Source organism: Trichophyton rubrum, assembly GCF_000151425.1.
Source record: "Trichophyton rubrum CBS 118892 genomic scaffold supercont2.1, whole genome shotgun sequence".
Classification (NCBI taxonomy): domain Eukaryota; kingdom Fungi; phylum Ascomycota; class Eurotiomycetes; order Onygenales; family Arthrodermataceae; genus Trichophyton; species Trichophyton rubrum.
Genome location: NW_003456428.1, coordinates 931854 through 952258, shown reverse-complemented (window position 1 = coordinate 952258; position 20405 = coordinate 931854). Strand labels below are relative to the sequence as shown.

Here is a 20405-nt window from a genome sequence, read left to right as displayed (position 1 = left end):
TCTCTTCTCGCGCCATCGTCACCATTGCCATCGTCGTATTTATAATTTATCTCTCTAAGCTGCCCCGCTCCCTCGGTCGTAAATACGGACGAATTTGGGCTCGATACCATCAGTCTGCCTATATATAACTACCTTGATACCCCAGGTTCAATATAAGTCAAGTCCAGAGTGTCGCCTGCTGTCTCCATTCATCCTCCTGTTATCAATAAATGATCCGACGCCTGACTCAGTATACGAAGCAATTCCAACGCCCAGTCACTACACTGGTAAACAGCAACGTCAAGATGGCCGCCCCCGCATCAGATATCACTCTCTACACCTCGCAGACCCCCAATGGCATCAAGATCTCAATCGCCTTGGAGGAACTTGGGTGAGCCTCCTCCCGACTCCCTGCAAGGACGTGACAAGTTGAGAAATAGCTAACACATTAAATGAAGCCTCCCGTATAAAGTTGTGGCCATCGAACTCGGACAAAACACCCAGAAGGAGCCTTGGTTCCTCGAGATAAACCCAAACGGCCGCATACCAGCCATCACAGATACCTTTACTGACGGCAAGAAGATCGCTATCTTCGAGTCCGGAAGTATCTTGGAGTATCTCGTTGATAGATACGACACGGAGCACAAGATTTCCTACCCCAAGGGAACCAGGGAAGCATATGAAGTCAGCAACTGGCTCTTCTTCCAGAACGCAGGTGTAAGTTTGATCCATTTCTTACGAAGGCGTCTCGCTGGTTAATCAGAGTATTGCTAACGAAGGCAACCGAAAAATTAGGTTGGCCCAATGCAAGGTCAAGCAAACCACTTCAACCGCTATGCTCCCGAGCGCATTGAGTATGGCGTTAACCGATACACGAATGAAACCCGCCGTCTCTACGGGGTACTAGACAAGCACCTCTCGCAGTCAAAGTCCGGCTTCTTGGTTGGAGACCACATCAGCATTGCTGATATCTCTCACTGGGGATGGATCGCCAGTGCCGGATGGGCGGGAGTTGACATCGATGACTTCCCCCACTTGAAGGCCTGGGAGGAGAAGCTGCTTAAGAGGGAGGGAGTCGAGAAGGGCCGGCATGTTCCCAAGCCACATACCATCAAGGAAGTGCTAAAGGATAAGGAGGCCATGGAGAGAGAAGCTGCTAAGAGCAGGCAGTGGGTTCAGGCCGGCATGAAGAGCGATGCAAGCAAGTAAACAAAAGTTGCTGCTTACGATATCATCGCAATCATGTACGTAATATTTATGTCAGGTGATATCTGGATGGCGCCGAAGTGAAGAAAACTCTTAGTTTGGTACGAAAAAGCTTAATAATAGTCTATTCTGACATCACATACAATTGTTTACGATTCTGTCCAATAATAACTCACTATTTGATGTGTAATGATCTCTCTTTTGTATGATGGAAGGGCTGAATCATAACGCCACGTGATGCTTACATAAGAATGATGTAATAATTGCCCCTTGAGCTCTGGTTTATATCAGGCCGAAAAAAAGATCTCTGTCCTTCACGCATCTTGCCACGACAGATATATTCTCCATTCCTCGCTTGGTTGCGAATCCCAGCATCAACAACAATCATGGCGTGGCGTAACCAAGGTATTACCGGTTCTAACAATATCCCACTGGGCCGTCGCAGGTTTGGTGATGAGCCAGATGAAACTCCAAGCTCCTCGTCAACTCCAGCTCACATGGATGGTGGGAACAAGCGCGGCAGGAGTCCAGTGAGAGGTAAGTTCTCTCCCCAGCTCTACCACTATCAGAATATCTCTCATACTAACTACTTGTTATACAGCTGATCCTCCTGCGGATGGAACCAAGAGGCGAAAGAAGCGCAACCGCTGGGGTGACGCCCAGGAGAACAAGGCTGCTGGCCTGATGGGTCTTCCGACTCTGATCATGGCAAATATGACCAACGAGCAGCTTGAAGCTTACACTCTTCACCTGCGTATTGAAGAAATTAGCCAGAAACTTCGTATAAACGATGTTGTCCCGGCTGATGGAGATAGGTGAGTGATGACCTTTCTCCCTTTCTTATCATATCTTTGCCACGGGTCTAACACCACTTGTCATCTAGGTCTCCATCGCCGGCACCACAGTACGATAACCTTGGTAAACGTGTAAACACCAGAGAATACCGTTACCGCAAACGCTTAGAAGATGAGCGTCATAAGCTTATTGAGAAAGCTATGAAAGTTATACCTAACTATCATCCGCCCTCTGACTACAGGCGTCCGACTAAGACCCAGGAGAAGGTCTATGTCCCTGTTAATGACTACCCAGAGATTAACTTCAGTATGATAACTAACCCTCTAACTCCTAACCGTCCTACTCTTTCCGTCTCGTTCATTCATTCATTCATTTTTTTTTTTTTTTTTGGCTCCAGGCTCGAGATTTTCTCGACCTGCTAGTTTTTCATTTCTTTCTTTTTTCAACTTGTCATCAGCTTGATGGCTTTTCTATTTTTCTCTCCTCCCTTACATACTAACCCAGTTACTACTAATTCCTCCCATTCACTACTTGATATAAAAGACTTCATATACTAACACTGAGCTCACCTGTGATTAAAAGTTGGCTTACTTATCGGACCTCGTGGAAATACCCTCAAAAAAATGGAGACCAAGTCCGGAGCAAAAATTGCTATCCGTGGAAAAGGCTCTGTTAAAGAGGGTAAAGGACGATCTGACGCCGCTCACTCTAGCAACCAGGAAGAAGACCTTCATTGTCTAATCATGGCAGATACGGAAGACAAAGTTAATAAGGCCAAGGAACTTATTCACAATGTTATTGAAACGGTATGTCGTGCAGTCTCCCCAATACACCAGTTAAATAAAAATTTCCGAGAAAATTTCTAACTATTTGTTCTTTAGGCTGCTTCTATTCCCGAAGGGCAGAACGAACTGAAGAGGAACCAGCTGCGCGAACTTGCTGCGCTTAATGGAACTCTACGTGACGACGAGAACCAGGCCTGTCAAAACTGTAAGTCTCACAAGATACCCAAAATTAAACTAACTCTATTATATGATACCTAACACTCTAAATTCTAGGCGGTCAAATTGGTCATCGCAAGTACGATTGTCCCGAGCAGCGTAACTTCACTGCGAACATCATCTGTCGTGTTTGTGGAAATGCTGGGCATATGGCCAAGGATTGTCCCGACCGTCAGCGTGGTACCGACTGGCGCAACCATGGGCCCAGCGTTCGCGGCAAAGGAGCTGGAGCTGGTGATGCAGTTGACCGAGAGATGGAGGTACGTTTCTTTCATTCCTACCCGCATTTAATACAAACCTATACTAATACTTCACTACAGCAACTTATGCAAGAACTCTCTGGCAATGCTCCTCTACCTGGTGGTGAAGCACAGAAGCGCATTGAAGGTGGCCCTGGAGGATATGGTCAAGGCAACAACTACGGTGGTGATGACGTGAAACCGTGGCAACAGCGTGAGCCTGCCAGCAACACTCCACCATGGCAGCGACGTGACGATCGATCCCGAGATGATCATAGCCATCATGACCCGAATGCACCTCCACCATGGGCTACTGGTGGCCATAGAGGTGACCGAGACAACCGAGACCATCACGGTTACCAGGGGCGTGACTCTTACAACTCTGTTCCTGCCGCCGGTGGCCCTCCACCATGGCAGCAAGCTGCACAGCAAGCTCCAGCTATGGCCCAGGCTGCTGCTTATGGATACGCTGGGTATCAGTTCCCTACAAATCAAGTTATGGGCGCACCACCCGGCCTTAGTGGCATCCCTCCACCTCCACCTGGAATGGCTTCTATGTTCGCTGGCTTCCAGGGCGCTCCTCCTCCGCCTCCTCCGCCAGCTGATGGCCCACCCCCTCCTGTAAGTTCTCAAGGCTTTGCAGCTATATTTTACAGAAACTAACGTCACCTTTAGCCTCCAAGTGAACAGCCTCCGCCCCCACCTCCGCCTTCGGCCTAATTTCGACCAAATTCCGGAGATATGGAGAGATTTTCTGAGGAGCGCCTAACTACTAACCACTAGTCATGCCTTTTGTTTTGTCGTCGTTCACATTTTCTACTAACAGCCTTTAGGCAGTTTCTTGTTCCCTGAGGGGATGTCATACCTGAAATGGCTCCCATATGGGCTTATTGTTACTAACTGGACTTATGTGTAATTTTAAGGGAAATTGATGTCTGTATTCTTAACTATTTCTTCAGAAGTTGTATTTGTGTGAGGCATTCACCAAGTTCCAAGCCGTTCCACGCCGTTCCATATCTCGTAGCATGTCGCTATTCATCGAATTAAGCTCGGTGTAAAGGTTCCGTCTAGCTTTCAATTAATTCAATGGTCACCGCCGGTGTACGTTTTTCCGACGTCTCTTGCGGTGTTAGGTACTTAGCGGACTCAATCTTCAGTCTTGATAAATTTCCTCCGTTTCCCATTCGCAGAACACGGTAGCGGGCGGAAAACCAGGTGCATAAAGAAACCAATACCTCCGGTTCAGTTGTAACCCGGATAGCGGCTCAGCATACTTCAGATTTGCCTGATATTCCTGTTATCAAGAACACCATGACGGCTCAAGCGCCCAGTGGTGAAGTTCAGGCGGCAACAACGACTGCTGCGGCATCCAACACGGGATGGTGGAAGATTCGTTACTTCCAGGGAATGAAAAATGACATTGAAAGACGAGCACCATATTATTGGAGTGATTGGAGGGATGCATGGGACTATCGTGTCATTCCAGCAACTGTATACATGTTCTTTGCGAAGTATGACTCCAGCCGATGCCCTTAATGATGCTTGATATCGCTAGTCCATTTCTCTCTACCCCTATCCACAAGGCAAAAGCTTACGCGGAAAGTGTGAAGTATCCTGCCGGCTCTTGCCTTCTCGCTTGATATGTTTGAGAAGACGCATATGAGTTATGGGGTCAATGAGGTTCTTCTAGCATCCGTTCTAGGTGCTGTTGTTTTTGCTTTCCTGGCTGGACAGCCCCTGGTTATTGTTGGTGTAACAGGTCTGTGTATATTCCGTGCTACAATTTATAGTATTCTATGTCTAACCATGAGTTATAGGTCCTATCACAGTCTTTAACTACACGGTCTATGATATAATCGCACACAGAGGGACGAACTACCTGGCCTTTATGTGTTGGATTGGAATGTATGGAGGTCTATTGCCCTATCTCTGGAAATATATCTTACTAACAAATTATTGTAGCTGGTCACTTATAATGCATTGGGTTCTTGCAATCACAAATTCTTGTAACGGGTTGACCTTCGTTACAAGGTTTTCCTGTGATGTATTTGGATTCTACGTTGCCTTTATCTATATCCAAAAAGGGATCCAGGTCCTTACAAGGCAGTGGAGAATGGCTGGGGAAACTTCTGCATACCTCTCTATTATGGTGTCCCTCCTCGTTCTGATGTCTTGCTTTATCTGCGGCGCTATCGGGGAGAGCAATTTCTTCAACCGCCATACTCGGAAGTTTATCGAGGACTATGGCACCCCTCTAAGCATCGTCTTTTTCACAGGTTTCGTCCATATTGGTCAAATGAGGAATGTCAATGTTGAGACATTGCCTATTTCTAAAGCATTTTTCCCTACCTCCGATCGTGGTTGGCTTGTGCGTTTCTGGGATATTAGTGCTAGCGACATCTTCCTAGCCATCCCATTTGCAATCCTCTTGACAGTTCTATTCTATTTTGACCACAACGGTTTGTTCGATCATTTCTTATTTACCGACCACCAAATAACTAGTGGAAGTAAATTTCTGACACTATTTGTAGTGTCCTCATTGATAGCCCAGGGAACAGAGTTTCCGCTACGCAAACCTGCCGGATTTCACTGGGATTTATTCTTGTTGGGGTTGACAACTGGAATAGCCGGGCTGTTAGGTATTCCCTTCCCTAATGGCTTGATTCCCCAGGCACCATTCCATACTGCCTCTCTTTGCGTAACACGGCAGGTTGCAGATGAAGATGAAAACCACAAAGGAAAGTCTGTCCGGATTGTTGATCATGTTGTTGAGCAACGAGTCAGCAATCTTGCTCAGGGGCTGCTCACACTCGGAGCAATGAGTGGACCCCTTCTTTTTGTCCTCCACTTGATACCCCAGGCTGTAATGGCTGGTCTCTTTTTCATCATGGGAATTCAGGCTCTCCTAGCCAACGGAGTAACGCAGAAATTGAAATTCCTTTTGCAGGATAAGGAATTGACATCACCATTAAACCCTTTTCTAAGAATTGAGCGGAGAATGACAATTTGGGTATTCGTTGGAATTGAACTACTGGGATTTGGAGCTACTTTTGCAATCACGCAAACAATTGCTGCGGTTGGGTTTCCAGTTTTCATTCTGTTACTTATCCCCATTCGGTCATTCTTACTTCCAAAATGGTTCACCCAGAAAGAACTCTCCATTCTTGATGCGTCAACTGCCAGCTCGTTCACCATGGAGAGTGTTGCCAGGTCGTATGGAGATGCTCAACCTGAATCAGACAGAAGTCCTCACAATGGCGAAGAGGTGCCTGTGGTAGAGGGCGGGATTTTCGCAGGTGACTTAGAAACCGGGGATCTACACGAGCCACAGACAAGCACTTCCATTAAAAGAAGGAGTGAACGGATATAAAGCTAAGCGTTTATAGAATACAGGCACAGGTGTCGGATGTTGACGTTCGTTCTATTTCGTCCGAATTCCATTTGAACTTTCATGGATGGATTACTTCATTTATTACTAATAAACTCTCGGAAGGATATTATCATTACGCCGGGGGCTTATGATTCAGCCGAAAAAAGTAATGCAAACAATGCAAACAGTCCAAATACTGCAAAATATCAGCGGAATCTTATTATATACACCGCCTTCGACTAAAAATTATTTTCTGCCGCGACCATCTCAAGATAAAAACTGAAAAAGAAACAACAGTCGAAAGCAATGAAGTTGACAAGCGCTCGAAGATCTTGGAAGAGCTGCAGAATAATACACTGAAATGGCTGGTATCCTACATGCAGGCTCTGACTCCGAGGATTCGCGCTCTGAGTCCTCGTCCATTGCGCAAGATGAGAGAGAGACCGGTGGACAAGATGAACGGCCGCAAAAGCGACGACGGCTAACAGATTCCTCTGGAGACTTCCCGATAGCTCCAACAACACCATTTCCGGTCCAGACCCTATCACGAATCAAAAAAAAGGAGGTGAAGAATGAAAGACATGAGGAGGCTGCATCTCAAGCCGATCCAATTACCGCTAATGATGCGTTCGCAATGGGGCTTCAGTCAGTAGGTTCTTCGTTTTCTTCTTTGGGACTTGCTTCATGGCTGGTCAGCTCATTGAAGGCCATGGAAATCAAGCGGCCGACGGCAATTCAAAAGAGTTGTATACCGGAAATAATGAAGGGAAGGGATTGTATAGGCGGTAGTAGGACCGGTTCCGGAAAGACTGTTGCATTTGCAGCTCCAATACTGCATAAATGGTCTGAGGATCCTTTTGGAGTATATGCTGTTATATTAACCCCAACAAGGTACGGATATTTACATGAGATAGGAATATCTATATTATGATACTGATTCTTAATTTAGAGAGCTTGCTCTTCAAATATTCGAACAGGTTAAGGCCATTTCTGCGCCGCAGTCGCTTAAGCCACTTTTAATAACCGGCGGCAGTGACATGCGGCCTCAAGCGATTGGTCTCTCGCAGCGGCCACATATAGTTATTGCGACGCCAGGCAGGCTCGCGGACCACATTAAATCCTCTGGAGAAGATACTATAATTGGATTAAAGCGTGTCCGGATGGTAGTTCTCGACGAAGCGGATCGCCTTCTTACAAGCGGCCCGGGGAGCATGCTTCCTGATGTAGAGACATGTTTATCTGCCCTGCCGCCGTCTTCGGATCGTCAGACTCTTCTTTTCACAGCCACAGTCACTCCTGAAGTACGCGCGCTGAAATCAATGCCTCGAGCAAAGAACAAACTGCCGATCTTCGTTAGTGAAATATCCACGGAAAACACAACGATACCCCCAACCCTAAAGCAGACGTATCTCCAAGTGCCCTTGAACCACCGTGAAGCATTTTTACATGTTCTTCTGTCCACAGGTGGAAACTCCTCCAAATCTACCATTATTTTTTGTAACCGAACAAAGACAGCGGATCTATTGGAGCGCATCCTTCGCCGGCTATCACATCGAGTTACTTCACTTCACAGTCTCTTACCCCAATCCGAACGAGTTGCCAACCTTTCGCGTTTCCGCGCTTCAGCGGCTCGACTGCTGGTGGCAACTGATGTGGCAGCTCGTGGTTTGGATATTCCTTCAGTTGGGCTAGTCATCAACTATGATGTTCCCAGAAATCCGGATGATTATATCCATCGCGTTGGTCGTACAGCTCGAGCTGGACGAGAAGGTGAAGCTATAACGCTTGTGGGACAGAGAGATGTCCAGCTCGTTTTGGCAATTGAAGCTCGAGTTGGTAAACAGATGGTAGCATGGGAGGAACCAGGGGTGAATATTGAATCTCGAATCGTCAAGGGCACAGTCCTGAAAGAGGTTGGCTCTACAAAACGAGAAGCGATGGGTGAAATTGACGAGGGAAGAGATGTCCTAGGCCGCAGGGTCAGAAAATTGAAAAAGGTCCGGTAGTATGACAGCAGACTCTTGGGTAAACCAGTCAATTCACCCATATTATATCTATATGTATACCCATCTTAAGCAATTGCAAACAAACTCGACACTTATCTACAGCTCATTTTCGAGCTGCCTTTATCCTTCGCTTTGCAGAAGGCTCGGCCGCCTTTTCATTGCTATCGCCTTGCTCCCTCTTGCGCTTGGGAGCTACTTGGTAGCTGACTTTGCTGCCGCCGGTTTTCTCCCTCTCTTCTTTACCTCAGGCTCAAGAGGAGAGCCGTGGCTAGCACCGTCTTCCACTTCCCCTGCTCCGGCGCTTGTCCCTTCAGCGGCCTGACGGCCAGCGTCAGGATCCGCATCAGGGGCAACGGGCTGAGTTCTTGCTCGACGATGCCCCCCACGGCCTGTCTTTGCCTCTGTATTGGCTGCCATGCACGCTGCCTTCCGTTCTTCCTCCTCCCTCTGCGCCTTCTGCGCCCTCTCTCGCAGCATTGCTGCCTTGTCGACCCATTCCCCAGTCTCAAACACCCAAACAAATCGGAGAGGAGGCACTTGTTCATTCACTTCAGCCTGTGTGGGGTCTCCAACCGCCTCGTAGCGGTGGTAGACATCACGGCTAAGGAGGTTAGTAGGGGAAGTATGGTAGGCTAGTGGTGGAATATGCAACTCACAGCTCTTCATCCCCAGCCCATCCTAGGCGTACGCGCCAATAGTCGACATCTTCTCCCTTGTCTTCGTGGTTTCCGACAAATGACATAAGACATCCCACTGTTTGGGCCACTGTCAGCCAAGTACTTCACACTATACCGAGTGAATGAAATGCTAAGCAGTTACCTCTTCGCGGGTGGACTACGACCTTCTCTGCTGGGTTTTGTTTTATCTGCCACCTTGACCTTCTTCGAGGCTCTGGCCTTTCCCGGGGCCATTTTTCTTCCTTTTGAGGAAGGAAAGCCTTGCCTATGTGCAAGCAGTCGCAGTTAAATCAGTCTTTATGGCGGTTTCCGGTGTAGGATGACTTCGTGTAGATGGCATGATATGGTATGAGACACTCAAGATAGAAGATATCCACAGCAACTCTGAGGAAAGATAAGAGAGTAGTGAGAAAGGGGTTGTAGCATATTTATACACTCGGGGGTGACATATTAACTAACACCGAATAGACCACTTTTGGCACTCTATTTGTACCTATTGTGGCTTCAATATCGAGGTTATGTTTTCACACATTCTCCATTGTTATACTCAATGAAGATCAACAAACAATTATATTTTGGACTTTGTCTTTTGTTTCTAGCTCAATTGGTCTATCAAAAGCTTCCTCAGCCTTTGTTTATTCACAAATCCATTATATTTGGCGGTTTGCTTATTATAAAGGTCTACGCAGCTCGATCCTGGGGCGCTGTGTACAAACACATGCGTTTCGGCGTATGGTAGTTGGTAAGTCTATAGCAAACAACTGCTACTATTTTTTCCGAATACTAGATGGATGACAGTTTTTATTTGACTTCCTTGACTACGTATTCAACTATAGCGATCTGTAAATAGCTGCCACTAATGGGAAAATAAATCAGGAGGTAACTAGGAGTTCGATGTTATGAATAGCTGCTCGCTGGGAGTGATAGAATTAATAGGAGTAAGCTTCACTCCAAGGCCGGATTTACCCCCTGGAATTGAGTCAAGTTTCACCTATTTCCAATTCAATATCCAACTTGGGCCAGGAACACTCAAGGGAATACACGTTGGTTAATATTCAGGGCGGTAGTCCGCATTATCAACCCCAAATTTGTCTAGAGTCACGCTGACATAGGTTGGTTTCCCCCTTTTCCCTTTGCGAGAAACCACCCCAGTCACCCTTTTAATAGTCACTGTGTCCTCAGTTTCCTGGTCCTTGGTAGCCTCCGCCTCCCAGTCCTGAGGCAGGGACATTCTACCAGCTGGTCCTCCTTTACCCTTCTTCTCAAGCTGTCGTAGTTTTCTCTCTTCCTTTGCAACAGCACGACGCTTCTTCTCAACGTACTCGTAAATGTCATAGTCATAGTCACGACATTGTATTTTGAACTCTTTGTACTGAGCCCATCCACGCAAGCGTCGTTCAAAGACCGCATCACCAATACTTCGAATCACGATTTGACGTGGCTCCGAGTCCTTAGGGAAGAAGTTGTAGATCAACCTGACGTCGTCTACCCGGATTTGGGTGTTGGCCATCTTATTCATCCGGTTAAGCATGTCTTCGCAAACCAAATCCACCGAAAGGATCTTAGCAGCTTCAAAGACCCTGGCATACTTGGTATAATTCATTCGCTCGATCCAGACTAGACCTTGGCCCTCGCAGGATTTCATCATCCAGTTAAAGATTATTTTAAATGCTGGCTTCAAGCTACCGTATATAGTAGCTATTTTCTCTCCATCACATCCACGGCGATTGGCATGAGCTACACCTGCAGCCGGAAAACAGTCCTTGAGCACAGGGGAGAAGTATGCTACCATATTCCTAGGAATAGCGTTCAGGAGACCTTGGGGTGTGCTGTTCGGAGAGGCTGCGTGCATCAGCTTGACCTTGGGCCCTGACCAGAGGCTGCATTGTCCGGTGGTGGGTGTTAGGGCCGAAGAGAATAGATCACATATGGTAGGGGAGTTCTCTTACCTACGAAGCTGAGGGCCGATGAGCTTTCCCATATCTTCTTCTTGAATCAGGGGCAAGCGCTAACAAACAGCTGAATGGTTCTCGACGAGCAAATATAACCTCCCGGCCCAAGAACGTTTCCGTGGTCGAGGAGGTGCGAGAAGATGAAGTTAGAGTGGTGTAGGAGAGCCACCAGGGGGTTTATATCTATGAAGTCAGAGTGAGTTAAAGGTGGCTATGTCAAGGTATTTCACTTACTTTGGCTGCTAGCTCTTTCCATATACCTGGAAGCAAGTACTAGCCATCTAGTCCTCCTGTGAAATATATAGATATTGAATAAATATGGAAAATAATGTACCAATCACTATTTTGCCTCTTTAATAACTATAGATAATAGGCAATCAAATTAGTGAAGTGATTGTTGAACAAACATCAAAGGAATTCTACTCGTTGAATATCTTGTATGATCAAGCTTATTATTTTCAGTTTGGATAACCATGGTATCAACAGGAGAAGAAAGAAAAAAGAAAAAGACAGTCGAGGATGGCATTGCTGCCAGCATCCTCAAGTGAACATAACTAAAAGGCATAGGGGAAACAGTCCTTTCTGTGCAGTTGTTATTAGTAGTTAAAAGTACAAGCTCTTCAAGTTTAAAAGGCCCCCAGATCCATTATCATACACCTTTATGGACCAGTCCACTCATCCAATGCATCATACTCAGAGGTGGTCTTCATAAGCCTCAGAAGTCCATCTACTGCGATCTCATGGTTAACTCTAAGCACTTTCCTATCGGCCGTGGTTTTTTCTTTTGGAATAACAGGAACGGTTGCTGCATTGTTGACATTTTGTGGCTGCACTGGCTGATTGTTTCTTGCTGGTTGACTCGGCAAGGGAACTTGAGGCTGCTGGTTCATATTCTGCTGTGTTGGAGTGGCACCATGATCCCCGTTCTTCTGACCATTATTCTGGCCAAGCGAAGCTATGGAAGAGCCTTGCTGCACCCCTGGGGCCAAATCAGGGCGTGTTTCGGAACGAGATGAAGAAGGGGTTGCTTGTTGGTTTGCATGTTGGCCTAAAGTCGAGGAGGCATTCCATGTCTGACGGCTCTTAGCTTCAAGCTCTTTGATGCGGCGGTCTATTTCGCTGTAATCCCTAATATTTTTCATGGCTGTTTGGACCTTTTCTCGGAGTAACCCGGCTTTCTAATGAAGAAGTTAGCTTGTGCAGGGCAAAAGAGCAGATAAATAAATAAATAAATATATCTTACCTGTTGAATAAATAGCTTTCTTGCCTCTGGGTCGGTGGGTATAGAAGAGGAAAACGATATTGTTTGATCTCTTGTAGCCTTTTGTGGGGCATTAGGCGAGCTTAACGGGGAGTTCCGTTTAGCGTTATTAATATTCCTATTGTTACTATGATTGCCACTCTCAGACTCAAAGCTCAAATTAAGGAGCGATGAGATACTAGTGCTTTCCTGTGAGCATCCTTTCTCAGCAGCTTGCTCCTGACTATCAGAGACTTTATTATGTGAAGAATACTGCAGGAAGGATGTCTAGATCTGTTAGCATCTAGCATTATCCATTTACTTAGTTCATATGCCATGGGAGAAACATACTTCTTTATCAATATCCATACTGGAATGTGTGCTCTCATCGTAGATATAAAACTCGTCCTCCCTCCTATTCTGGCTATTAAACGAACTGGTGGCGGTGCTAGGTCTATGTTGGTCTACATCGACCTGGTCTATAGTCCGTTTCTTTCCAACAAGTTGGATAGGAGACGACGGGGTATGGTTCCTAGTCACCTGCTTACTAAAATTATCGTCACTGCCCATGCTCGGCTCCAAGTTGTGCTTTCGAGGCGACAGCAGCGCGTTTGTCGTCTTGTTGAGAAGAACAGGCCGAGGAGGTGCAGACGAGGCTAGGGACATGTTTAAGGGTATTATTGCTCCTGGACGAGCTTGAGCGGGAGATGGGTAAGCTGCCCGCGAGATGGTAAACCGCATTCAAACAATTCGAGATTCTAGTTGCAGCTATATGTACTCCACGTTAGGTGATGATGATGCAGTTAGGAATTTGAGCAGGCAGCTAGCCACCCTAGGTCAAGAACTAACAGATGAAACCAAGTACCACTCAATATATACTAGGCGCCTGGGAAGATATTCGAAGATTTTCCCAATGACTGTACAAAAGCGCGGTCTCGTCCAAAATGGTGCTTGATGTAAACAGTCGCGTCTGCTCGGTTTTACAGTCTATGGACGCGTAGCTTGCGTCGAGGGTTGACCTTGGAGGCTCTTATCGATAAGCGCGGATTACCTTAATTGAATCGTCCAATCATCATGCGGACTACCAGGATTGGCTGCTTAGTAACCAAACTCTCTTTTATATTCCTGCAATTAGCCAATCAAAAGATTTTAAATCTTAACGCCGTGTAAAAACCCAGTATTAGCCAGTTTTATCGCCGCAAAGTAAGTTTGGTATTTTTCCCTTTTTCCTCTCGCGGGGCAGAGGTGGCCGTATTATTTCCTCCACCTTGACTCATTCTTGCTTCAACTCATAAGTAACAGCCGAGAACTCGACTTGGAGAAGCAGGTCAGCGAACAAGAAAAGCTTTAAAAGTCCTGTTAAAGGGCATTAGGAAGAGTATCTAACTCTCGGATAGCAAGATCAGGAGAGCCACAGTGAGCGCAGCAGCCTCTCGTACCCCTCCAACCGATGCAACAACGCAATAAATCTGACAAGTTATCCTAACAGATGTCTGTTCTTACCGTTGCCCTGAAGGCTCCTGGAGAGACAATCCTTCCAGCTGTTGCTGTGGCCAGCTGTCTCATAGCTGCCAATCCTAAGGCTGGATTGAGCATTGTCTACGAGGAATCTGAGAAGGTTGGAAGCAAAGGTGGAAAGGTTGAGCTCAAGACAGACAATAGCTCCCTGCTCTACGACGCCGAGATCATCCCTTATTTACGCGACAAGTATGAGGTTCTACAGGCTGGAAATAAGGAGCAGGTAAGTTTTCGCCCTCGTTGAGCAATGTCTTGTCTCTACGTTTGGCATTGAGCTAACTTTAACCTCTAGGTTGATGAGTGGTTGAAAAGGGCTCTTGAGTTCACAAAGCCTGACTTCAAGGCAATGGATAAGCCCATGAAGGAGCTGGAGTCTCATCTCATCCTCCGCTCTTACATTGTGGGCTATGGTTTAACCTTGGCCGATTTGGTTGTTTGGGCTACTCTCCGTGGAAACCGGGTTACGAGTGGAGCCGTGAAGAGGTTCACAAACAGTACTGGTAGATGGTTCAACTTCATCGAGACCATGTACCCTTGGATCGGTCAAGGTGCGGCCGAGATGGCGGCCGGAGCCATGAAGAAGAAAGCAGCAGCTAGTGCCGCGGGTGCTAGTTATAACATTGGTCTTCCGGATACCGACAAGGGAGTAGTTACTCGATTCCCACCAGAGCCATCCGGTTATCTTCACATTGGCCACGCCAAAGCGGCTCTACTTAATGATTATTTTGCGCACGAGGCCTACAAGGGAACGCTCATTTGCCGATTTGATGATACCAACCCTTCTAATGAGAGCCAAGAGTTTGTTGATGCAATCACTTATGACTTGTCATTGCTGGGAATCTTCCCTGACCGCATCTCGTTCTCCAGTGATTACTTCCAGGAGATGTACGAGGACTGTATTAAGATCATTAAGAGCGGCAATGCCTACGCAGATGATACTGAGAAGGAGCAGATGCAGCATGAAAGATTTGAGGGAATTGCTAGCAAGCGTCGTGATGAAAGCGTTGAGGATAACTTGGCTCGGTTTTCTGAGATGAAAACCGGCTCTGAGGAAGGCCAGAGATGGTGTATCCGTGCAAAGATTTCTGTTGATGATACCAACAAGGCCATGCGTGATCCGGTTATCTACCGCTGCAACCTAACCCCTCATCACCGTACGGGAGATACCTGGAAGATATACCCAACATATGACTTCTGCGTGCCAATTCTAGACTCTCTTGAAGGCGTTACCCATGCCCTGCGTACTAATGAGTATAACGACCGAAACCCGCAGTATGCCTGGTTCCAAAAGACACTCGGGATCCGCAGTGTCCATATCTGGGACTTCTCACGTCTCAACTTTATCAAGACGTTACTATCTAAGCGGAAGCTTACCAAGATCGTTGATCAGGGCATGGTTTGGGGCTGGGACGATCCCCGAATGCCCACCATTAGGGGTATTCGTCGTCGTGGAATGACTATTCCTTCTCTGCGGGAGTATATTCTGAAGCAAGGGCCTAGCCGAAACATCATTAACATGGACTGGACGACCTTTTGGTCCAACAACCGCAAGTACATTGACCCGACATCCCCACGTCACACGGGTATTGACCAGGAGGATATGGTGCCAGGCACAGTATCCGGTGCCACCGATGCTGATCTGAAACCACAGGAGAAGCCAAAGCACCCAAAGAACCCCGAGCTGGGTACCAAGACAGTGTACTACTCTAAGGACATTTTGTTTGAGCAGGAGGACGCCAAATCATTCAAACAAGACGAGGAGATCACCCTGATGAACTGGGGCAATGCAATTGTGCGCAAGATCACCACGGATGCGACCAGCGGGAAAGTCACCGGCCTCGACCTCGAGCTCCATCTTGCAGGAGACTTCAAGAAGACAGAGAAGAAGGTCACATGGTTGGCCAGAGACCAGAAGCTCGTCCCTGCCGAAATCTACGAGTTCGACTACCTGATCACTAAGGACAAGATCGAGAAGGACGAGGACTTTGAGCAGTTCCTTAACCCAAAGACGGAAATCAAGCACACCATCCTGGCTGACTGCAACCTGGTGAACCTGAAGAAAGGAGAGAGCATGCAATTCGAGCGCAAGGGCTACTACATCCTCGACCAGGAGCCCAAGGATGGTCAGCCTGCCATCCTGTTCAACATCCCAACCGGTAAGTCTTAAAGGAGTGCGCCGCCGGACGAACGGTAGAATGATAAGGACCCTGCATGTATGTAACTACCAGGCAAGCTCTAGTTAGCTATTTAATTAACTGTATCGGCCATCCGGCACATGACTGCAAACCACCCGACTGTAACAACATCCTCAGGGCTTCAGGATCCTCCAGTCCTCAGCGTCAATTAGCCAAACCATCCGTAAGACAAGATCGATCTGCTCTGCCTCTCTCGGTAGATCGCCGTGCTCCCTGAATATCAGAGCTACCCGCCTGGCTAGCAGCGTTTCTGCGATGCAACACCCGACCCCCGACCGTCCAACAACCATCCAGTGATACCAGTCCACTGCCTGTCCGACATACATAAGCGCATTGGAATCACGACTGCTGGACGAGAGAATCCATGCAGTGCGAGGGCAGACGGAGACCACGCCGCCTCCAGGTGATACAGCCATAAGGGCCAGAGCCATCATCGCCGCCGGCCGTCAACATCAACAACCGTCAGCCATCAGCCATGAGCCATCGTCAACCCGCATCACCAGGCATGGGGGAGCTGCCCCCCCGGGGCCCCGCGGTGGCTGCTTACCTCACTGGCCTGCATGGTTCGTTACCCCAGATGGCGGGCGGAAGTCAATCCATGTCAAAGAGCTAAGCTGATCAGCCGTTTGCAGGAGCAAGTGACGCCGCCGCCTGACCCTCAGGCCTTCTCTCCCGGCTACATACGACCACCACACACAACTACAACACAGTGGATGGCTGGCCCATAGACTCCCCCTTCGATGATTGACTAGATAAGGGAGTCGATCCCCCGCAACAGCTCGAGAGAAGCAGTTGGCCGGTTAGCTAGTTACTCGACCACTCTGCCCTGCCGGCCGGCTACTTTGCCTTGTTTTTTACGCTACAATGCTGCCCTGGATCCTGCTCGCGTGGGCGGTGGCCTACTCCGCCCTCGCCGGGGCATCTCGGCTTACCCCCTCTGTGCTGCCGCTGATTGTCAGAAACCCGTATCTCAGCACCTGGCTGGCCGATGCGAGACATGAGCCGTGGTCGTCATGGCCTATCTTCTGGACCGGACAGCATATGGGCATGAGCATCATGGCCCATGTACCCAGCACGGGGAACACCTATCCCTTGCTTGGCCGGCCTCACGACTCCTTGGGGCCGAACAATCCAAATAACAGGTGCGTATATGTCTAGGCCTATATACATCTGTCTAACCGATGATAGATATAATGTATCCTACGCTCAGTTTCTGGGGTCAAAATACGATGCCTCAACTACCAACATGACGTACCTTATCCAGCCAGAGGGTAAACACCTAGCCGGTGAATCCGTGAAGATAACCATCACCTTTCTCTCGCCAATTACTCCGACCTCGACCCTGCGCCAGTCTATTCCTGCCGGTTATGTCACCGTTCGCGTGGAGGGAAATATGAATGTCAACATATACATGGACATGAACGGTGAATGGGTCACAGGAGACCGTGGAAGCTCGCTTATCTGGAAGATGGATAACATTGTTGACACTAAGAAAGGGGAATCTCTTTACCAGTGGCAGGTCAGCAGAAAGACAGAACAGCTCTTCACCGAGTTCCAGGACCGAGCAGAATGGGGAATGCTACACTTCCTTGCTCCCCAGGTAGGGTCTCCTTCGAACTACTTGGCAACCTAGATACTAACTATATAAATAAGGGAGTGAGATATGAATCTGGAACATCGATGCTCTTGAGAACTAGATTTGCAAGAACTGGTGTCTTGCAAAACAGAAATGATGAGCGTTTCCGTACCGTCATGGATGAGGAGCCGGTCTTTGCTTATTCCAAGGCCTTCAATCTGAATGGAACAGATGACGAGCCAAATATAGAGGCTATCCATGATGAAGTCACCTTCACCATTGCTCATACCCAGGATCCTGTTGTCCAGTTTGCCTCTGCCCGTGGTTTGACTCTTATGAAGCCCCTCTGGGAGTCATATTTCCCAGATGTGAAGAGTCTGCTCAATTTCCACTATTTTGATTTGGACAAAGCCAGGATTCTTGCGCATAGATATTCGAACCAGCTTGCAAGAGATGCCCAGCTATCTGCTGCTGAAGACTATGTAGATGTCGTTTCTCTTACCGCCAGGCAAGTCCTCGGTGCCACCTCCTTCTCCGGAACCTCAGATAATCCACTTCTCTTCCTCAAGGAGATTTCTTCCAATGGAAATTGCCAGACTGTAGACGTCATATTCCCTTCGTTCCCATTTTTCCTCTATACCAACCCCAGGTGGTTAGCGTATCTCCTGGAGCCATTAATCGAGCATATGCTAAGTGGACAATACCCTAACAACTACTCCATGCATGATCTGGGTGCCCACTTCCCCAATATGACCGGACATCCGGATGGAAAGGATGAGTACATGCCTGTCGAGGAATGCGGTAATATGCTTATCATGGGTCTGTCTATTGTCAATTCCCTAAGATTCCCACCAGAGGCCAATACTACTGCTCCCCGGTATCCAGGCACCCTCGAGGCCCGAGACGCTGAACCAGATGTTGTTGGACTGTTCCCTCTTCGTGATCTTCAGACAGTTGGTGGTATTGACAGACTCGATAGCGTCTGGGGTGTCGGGCCCGATGCCACAAACTTGGCGCGGAAATGGGTTGAGAAATCGTATAGGCTTTGGAGACAGTGGACTGGTTACCTTGTTGAGTTTTCTCTAGAGCCGCATAACCAACGTAGGTTCAAGAATCCCTGCCAAAGATTTATAGATCCTGCTAACCTTTTCTTAGTCTCCACTGACGACTTTGCTGGATGGCTTGCGCTTCAAACCAATCTTGCCCTCAAGGGTATCGTTGGTATAAATGCAATGAGCGAGATGTCTAACTTTGTTGGAAAGACTGATGACTATAAATATTTCAAGGTCAGCCACGCTGCATTGTTTGTAAGTAGGAAAAACCTTGAACTAACTGGCACTAGAACATTTCCGATACCTATATCACCAAATGGGAAGGCTTTGGATTCTCCAGAGACGGCACCCACGCCAAACTCTCATATGACTGGTATGGCTCCTGGACTACCCTATACAACATGTTTGCGGATGCCCTTCTCTGCTTCCATCTTGACGGAACGGAGTATGATACCCACCCCCGTACACTTGACGATCAGGAACCAATAGCTCCACCCCCAGGCAAAATTGGTTTCATCCCAAGGCGCGTCTATGAGAAACAATCAAAGTGGTACACCACTGTACGCCAGAAGTATGGCCTCCCACTTGACAGCCGTCATCTCTACACGAAGTCCGATTGGGAGTTCTTTTCCATGGCGGTTTCCAGTCCCTCCGTGCGAAGTGAAATCCTCCAATCGTACGCCAAATGGGTCAATGAAACCTCTACCGATCATCCTCTTACCGATCTGTACAAGACGGAAGAAGATGGAGGCTATCCGGGACCAAACTTCTTTGCTAGACCCGTCGTTGGTGGGCATTTTGCCTTCCTTGCCTTGGAGAAGGCGTGCAATGGTAAGGCCACCGATGGGCTTAAATTCTTGGATGACAAGGATAACAACTCCCCCGAGGATGCCCCGGAGGACGCCCCCGAGGACGGTGTCCACAATGGTGATGCCGATAAAGAAGACTCTCAGTCCCCTATCCAAGACTCAGCTGGCTCGGAGGTGAAAGTCGGAGATCAAGCTCAGTTCCCCATCCAAGACATGGATGACTCGCAGATGACTATCGTTAATGAGGATGACTAAACGAGCCAGCACTGGAGGGACCCGTTGTTTCTGATATTATTCCCCCTTCCTTTCTCATTGTCGTTATTTGTACTGCTTTCCCCCACAACCCACTTCTCTTTTTATTATATACTGCTTGCTTCAACATGGCGTTTCTTTCGGACATTCGTTCGGATTCTTTATCCGTTAAGAACCTCTTCCTGCCCTTGGCTTTTCTGTGGCTAGATGGTGGTTTCGTGTCCTCCCCGACAAGGCGAGAATAGACCAATGCCGCAGATATCTTGCTGCTGTGCGGCGAGAGACTAGATAGTTACTACTTTTGCTGGTCAAGTTCAGAGACACCTTGGTTTTATCGCAGATCAGATCCAGGGAATTAAATCAAATCGTTATTTTCAATATGTATTATCCCTGCCCTTAAAGCCTAGTATCATACATCATAGATATGGAGAGAATTTTTGCAGGCCGCTGTACAGAGTACCTCCAGTGTCAATTAACCAGTGGGTTTGTTGCGCCTGGATACGGCCATAAGGTCAGCCAAACCCGCCCATCCTGAAGT

General features: G+C 47.8%; 11 protein-coding genes across 12 annotated transcripts; 7 read left to right on the top strand and 4 right to left on the bottom strand.

Moving 5' to 3' along the window:
* Positions 1-284: 284 nt before the first annotated feature.
* TERG_00370 (uncharacterized protein) lies at positions 285-1188 on the top strand (the record flags this gene model as incomplete). The annotated part of the gene is made up of 3 exons (XM_003238333.2): positions 285-370; positions 438-696; positions 775-1188. 3 exons carry the CDS (start codon positions 285-287, stop codon positions 1186-1188), a joined length of 759 nt encoding a protein of 252 aa, XP_003238381.2.
* A 383-nt stretch (positions 1189-1571) lies between these two features.
* On the top strand, positions 1572-3940 carry TERG_00369 (branchpoint-bridging protein; the record flags this gene model as incomplete). The annotated part of the gene is made up of 8 exons (XM_003238332.1): positions 1572-1722; positions 1787-2000; positions 2069-2286; positions 2563-2786; positions 2862-2970; positions 3039-3241; positions 3302-3841; positions 3896-3940. 8 exons carry the CDS (start codon positions 1572-1574, stop codon positions 3938-3940), a joined length of 1704 nt encoding a protein of 567 aa, XP_003238380.1.
* A 591-nt stretch (positions 3941-4531) lies between these two features.
* Positions 4532-4756, top strand: TERG_11554 (uncharacterized protein; the record flags this gene model as incomplete). Its single annotated transcript, XM_047750656.1, has 1 exon — positions 4532-4756. One exon carries the CDS (start codon positions 4532-4534, stop codon positions 4754-4756), a length of 225 nt encoding a protein of 74 aa, XP_047605092.1.
* A 352-nt stretch (positions 4757-5108) lies between these two features.
* TERG_11553 (uncharacterized protein) lies at positions 5109-6590 on the top strand (the record flags this gene model as incomplete). The annotated part of the gene is made up of 1 exon (XM_047750655.1): positions 5109-6590. The coding sequence occupies one exon, from the start codon at positions 5109-5111 to the stop codon at positions 6588-6590; it is 1482 nt and encodes a 493-aa protein (XP_047605091.1).
* Positions 6591-6951: 361 nt separating this feature from the next.
* On the top strand, positions 6952-8596 carry TERG_00367 (ATP-dependent RNA helicase DBP8; the record flags this gene model as incomplete). The annotated part of the gene is made up of 2 exons (XM_003238330.1): positions 6952-7481; positions 7540-8596. 2 exons carry the CDS (start codon positions 6952-6954, stop codon positions 8594-8596), a joined length of 1587 nt encoding a protein of 528 aa, XP_003238378.1.
* A 192-nt stretch (positions 8597-8788) lies between these two features.
* On the bottom strand, positions 8789-9507 carry TERG_00366 (uncharacterized protein; the record flags this gene model as incomplete). The annotated part of the gene is made up of 3 exons (XM_003238329.1): positions 8789-9197; positions 9253-9375; positions 9416-9507. The coding sequence occupies 3 exons, from the start codon at positions 9505-9507 to the stop codon at positions 8789-8791; spliced, it is 624 nt and encodes a 207-aa protein (XP_003238377.1).
* Positions 9508-10321: 814 nt separating this feature from the next.
* Positions 10322-11254, bottom strand: TERG_00365 (uncharacterized protein; the record flags this gene model as incomplete). The annotated part of the gene is made up of 2 exons (XM_003238328.1): positions 10322-11153; positions 11223-11254. The coding sequence occupies 2 exons, from the start codon at positions 11252-11254 to the stop codon at positions 10322-10324; spliced, it is 864 nt and encodes a 287-aa protein (XP_003238376.1).
* Positions 11255-12792: 1538 nt separating this feature from the next.
* TERG_00364 (uncharacterized protein) lies at positions 12793-13206 on the bottom strand (the record flags this gene model as incomplete). The annotated part of the gene is made up of 1 exon (XM_003238327.2): positions 12793-13206. The coding sequence occupies one exon, from the start codon at positions 13204-13206 to the stop codon at positions 12793-12795; it is 414 nt and encodes a 137-aa protein (XP_003238375.2).
* Positions 13207-13954: 748 nt separating this feature from the next.
* TERG_00363 (glutamate-tRNA ligase) lies at positions 13955-16150 on the top strand (the record flags this gene model as incomplete). Of its 2 annotated transcripts, XM_003238326.1 has the most annotated exons (2): positions 13955-14206; positions 14276-16150. In XM_003238326.1, the coding sequence occupies 2 exons, from the start codon at positions 13955-13957 to the stop codon at positions 16148-16150; spliced, it is 2127 nt and encodes a 708-aa protein (XP_003238374.1). The 2 variants fall into 2 exon arrangements, with proteins under 2 accessions (XP_003238374.1, XP_047605090.1); XM_047749094.1 differs by lacking the exon at positions 13955-14206 and having other exon boundaries at positions 14330-16150.
* Positions 16151-16291: 141 nt separating this feature from the next.
* Positions 16292-16609, bottom strand: TERG_11552 (uncharacterized protein; the record flags this gene model as incomplete). The annotated part of the gene is made up of 1 exon (XM_047750654.1): positions 16292-16609. The coding sequence occupies one exon, from the start codon at positions 16607-16609 to the stop codon at positions 16292-16294; it is 318 nt and encodes a 105-aa protein (XP_047605089.1).
* A 433-nt stretch (positions 16610-17042) lies between these two features.
* On the top strand, positions 17043-19870 carry TERG_00362 (uncharacterized protein; the record flags this gene model as incomplete). Its single annotated transcript, XM_003238325.1, has 5 exons — positions 17043-17320; positions 17367-17778; positions 17832-18855; positions 18910-19040; positions 19097-19870. The coding sequence occupies 5 exons, from the start codon at positions 17043-17045 to the stop codon at positions 19868-19870; spliced, it is 2619 nt and encodes an 872-aa protein (XP_003238373.1).
* Between the last annotated feature and the right edge of the window lie 535 nt (positions 19871-20405).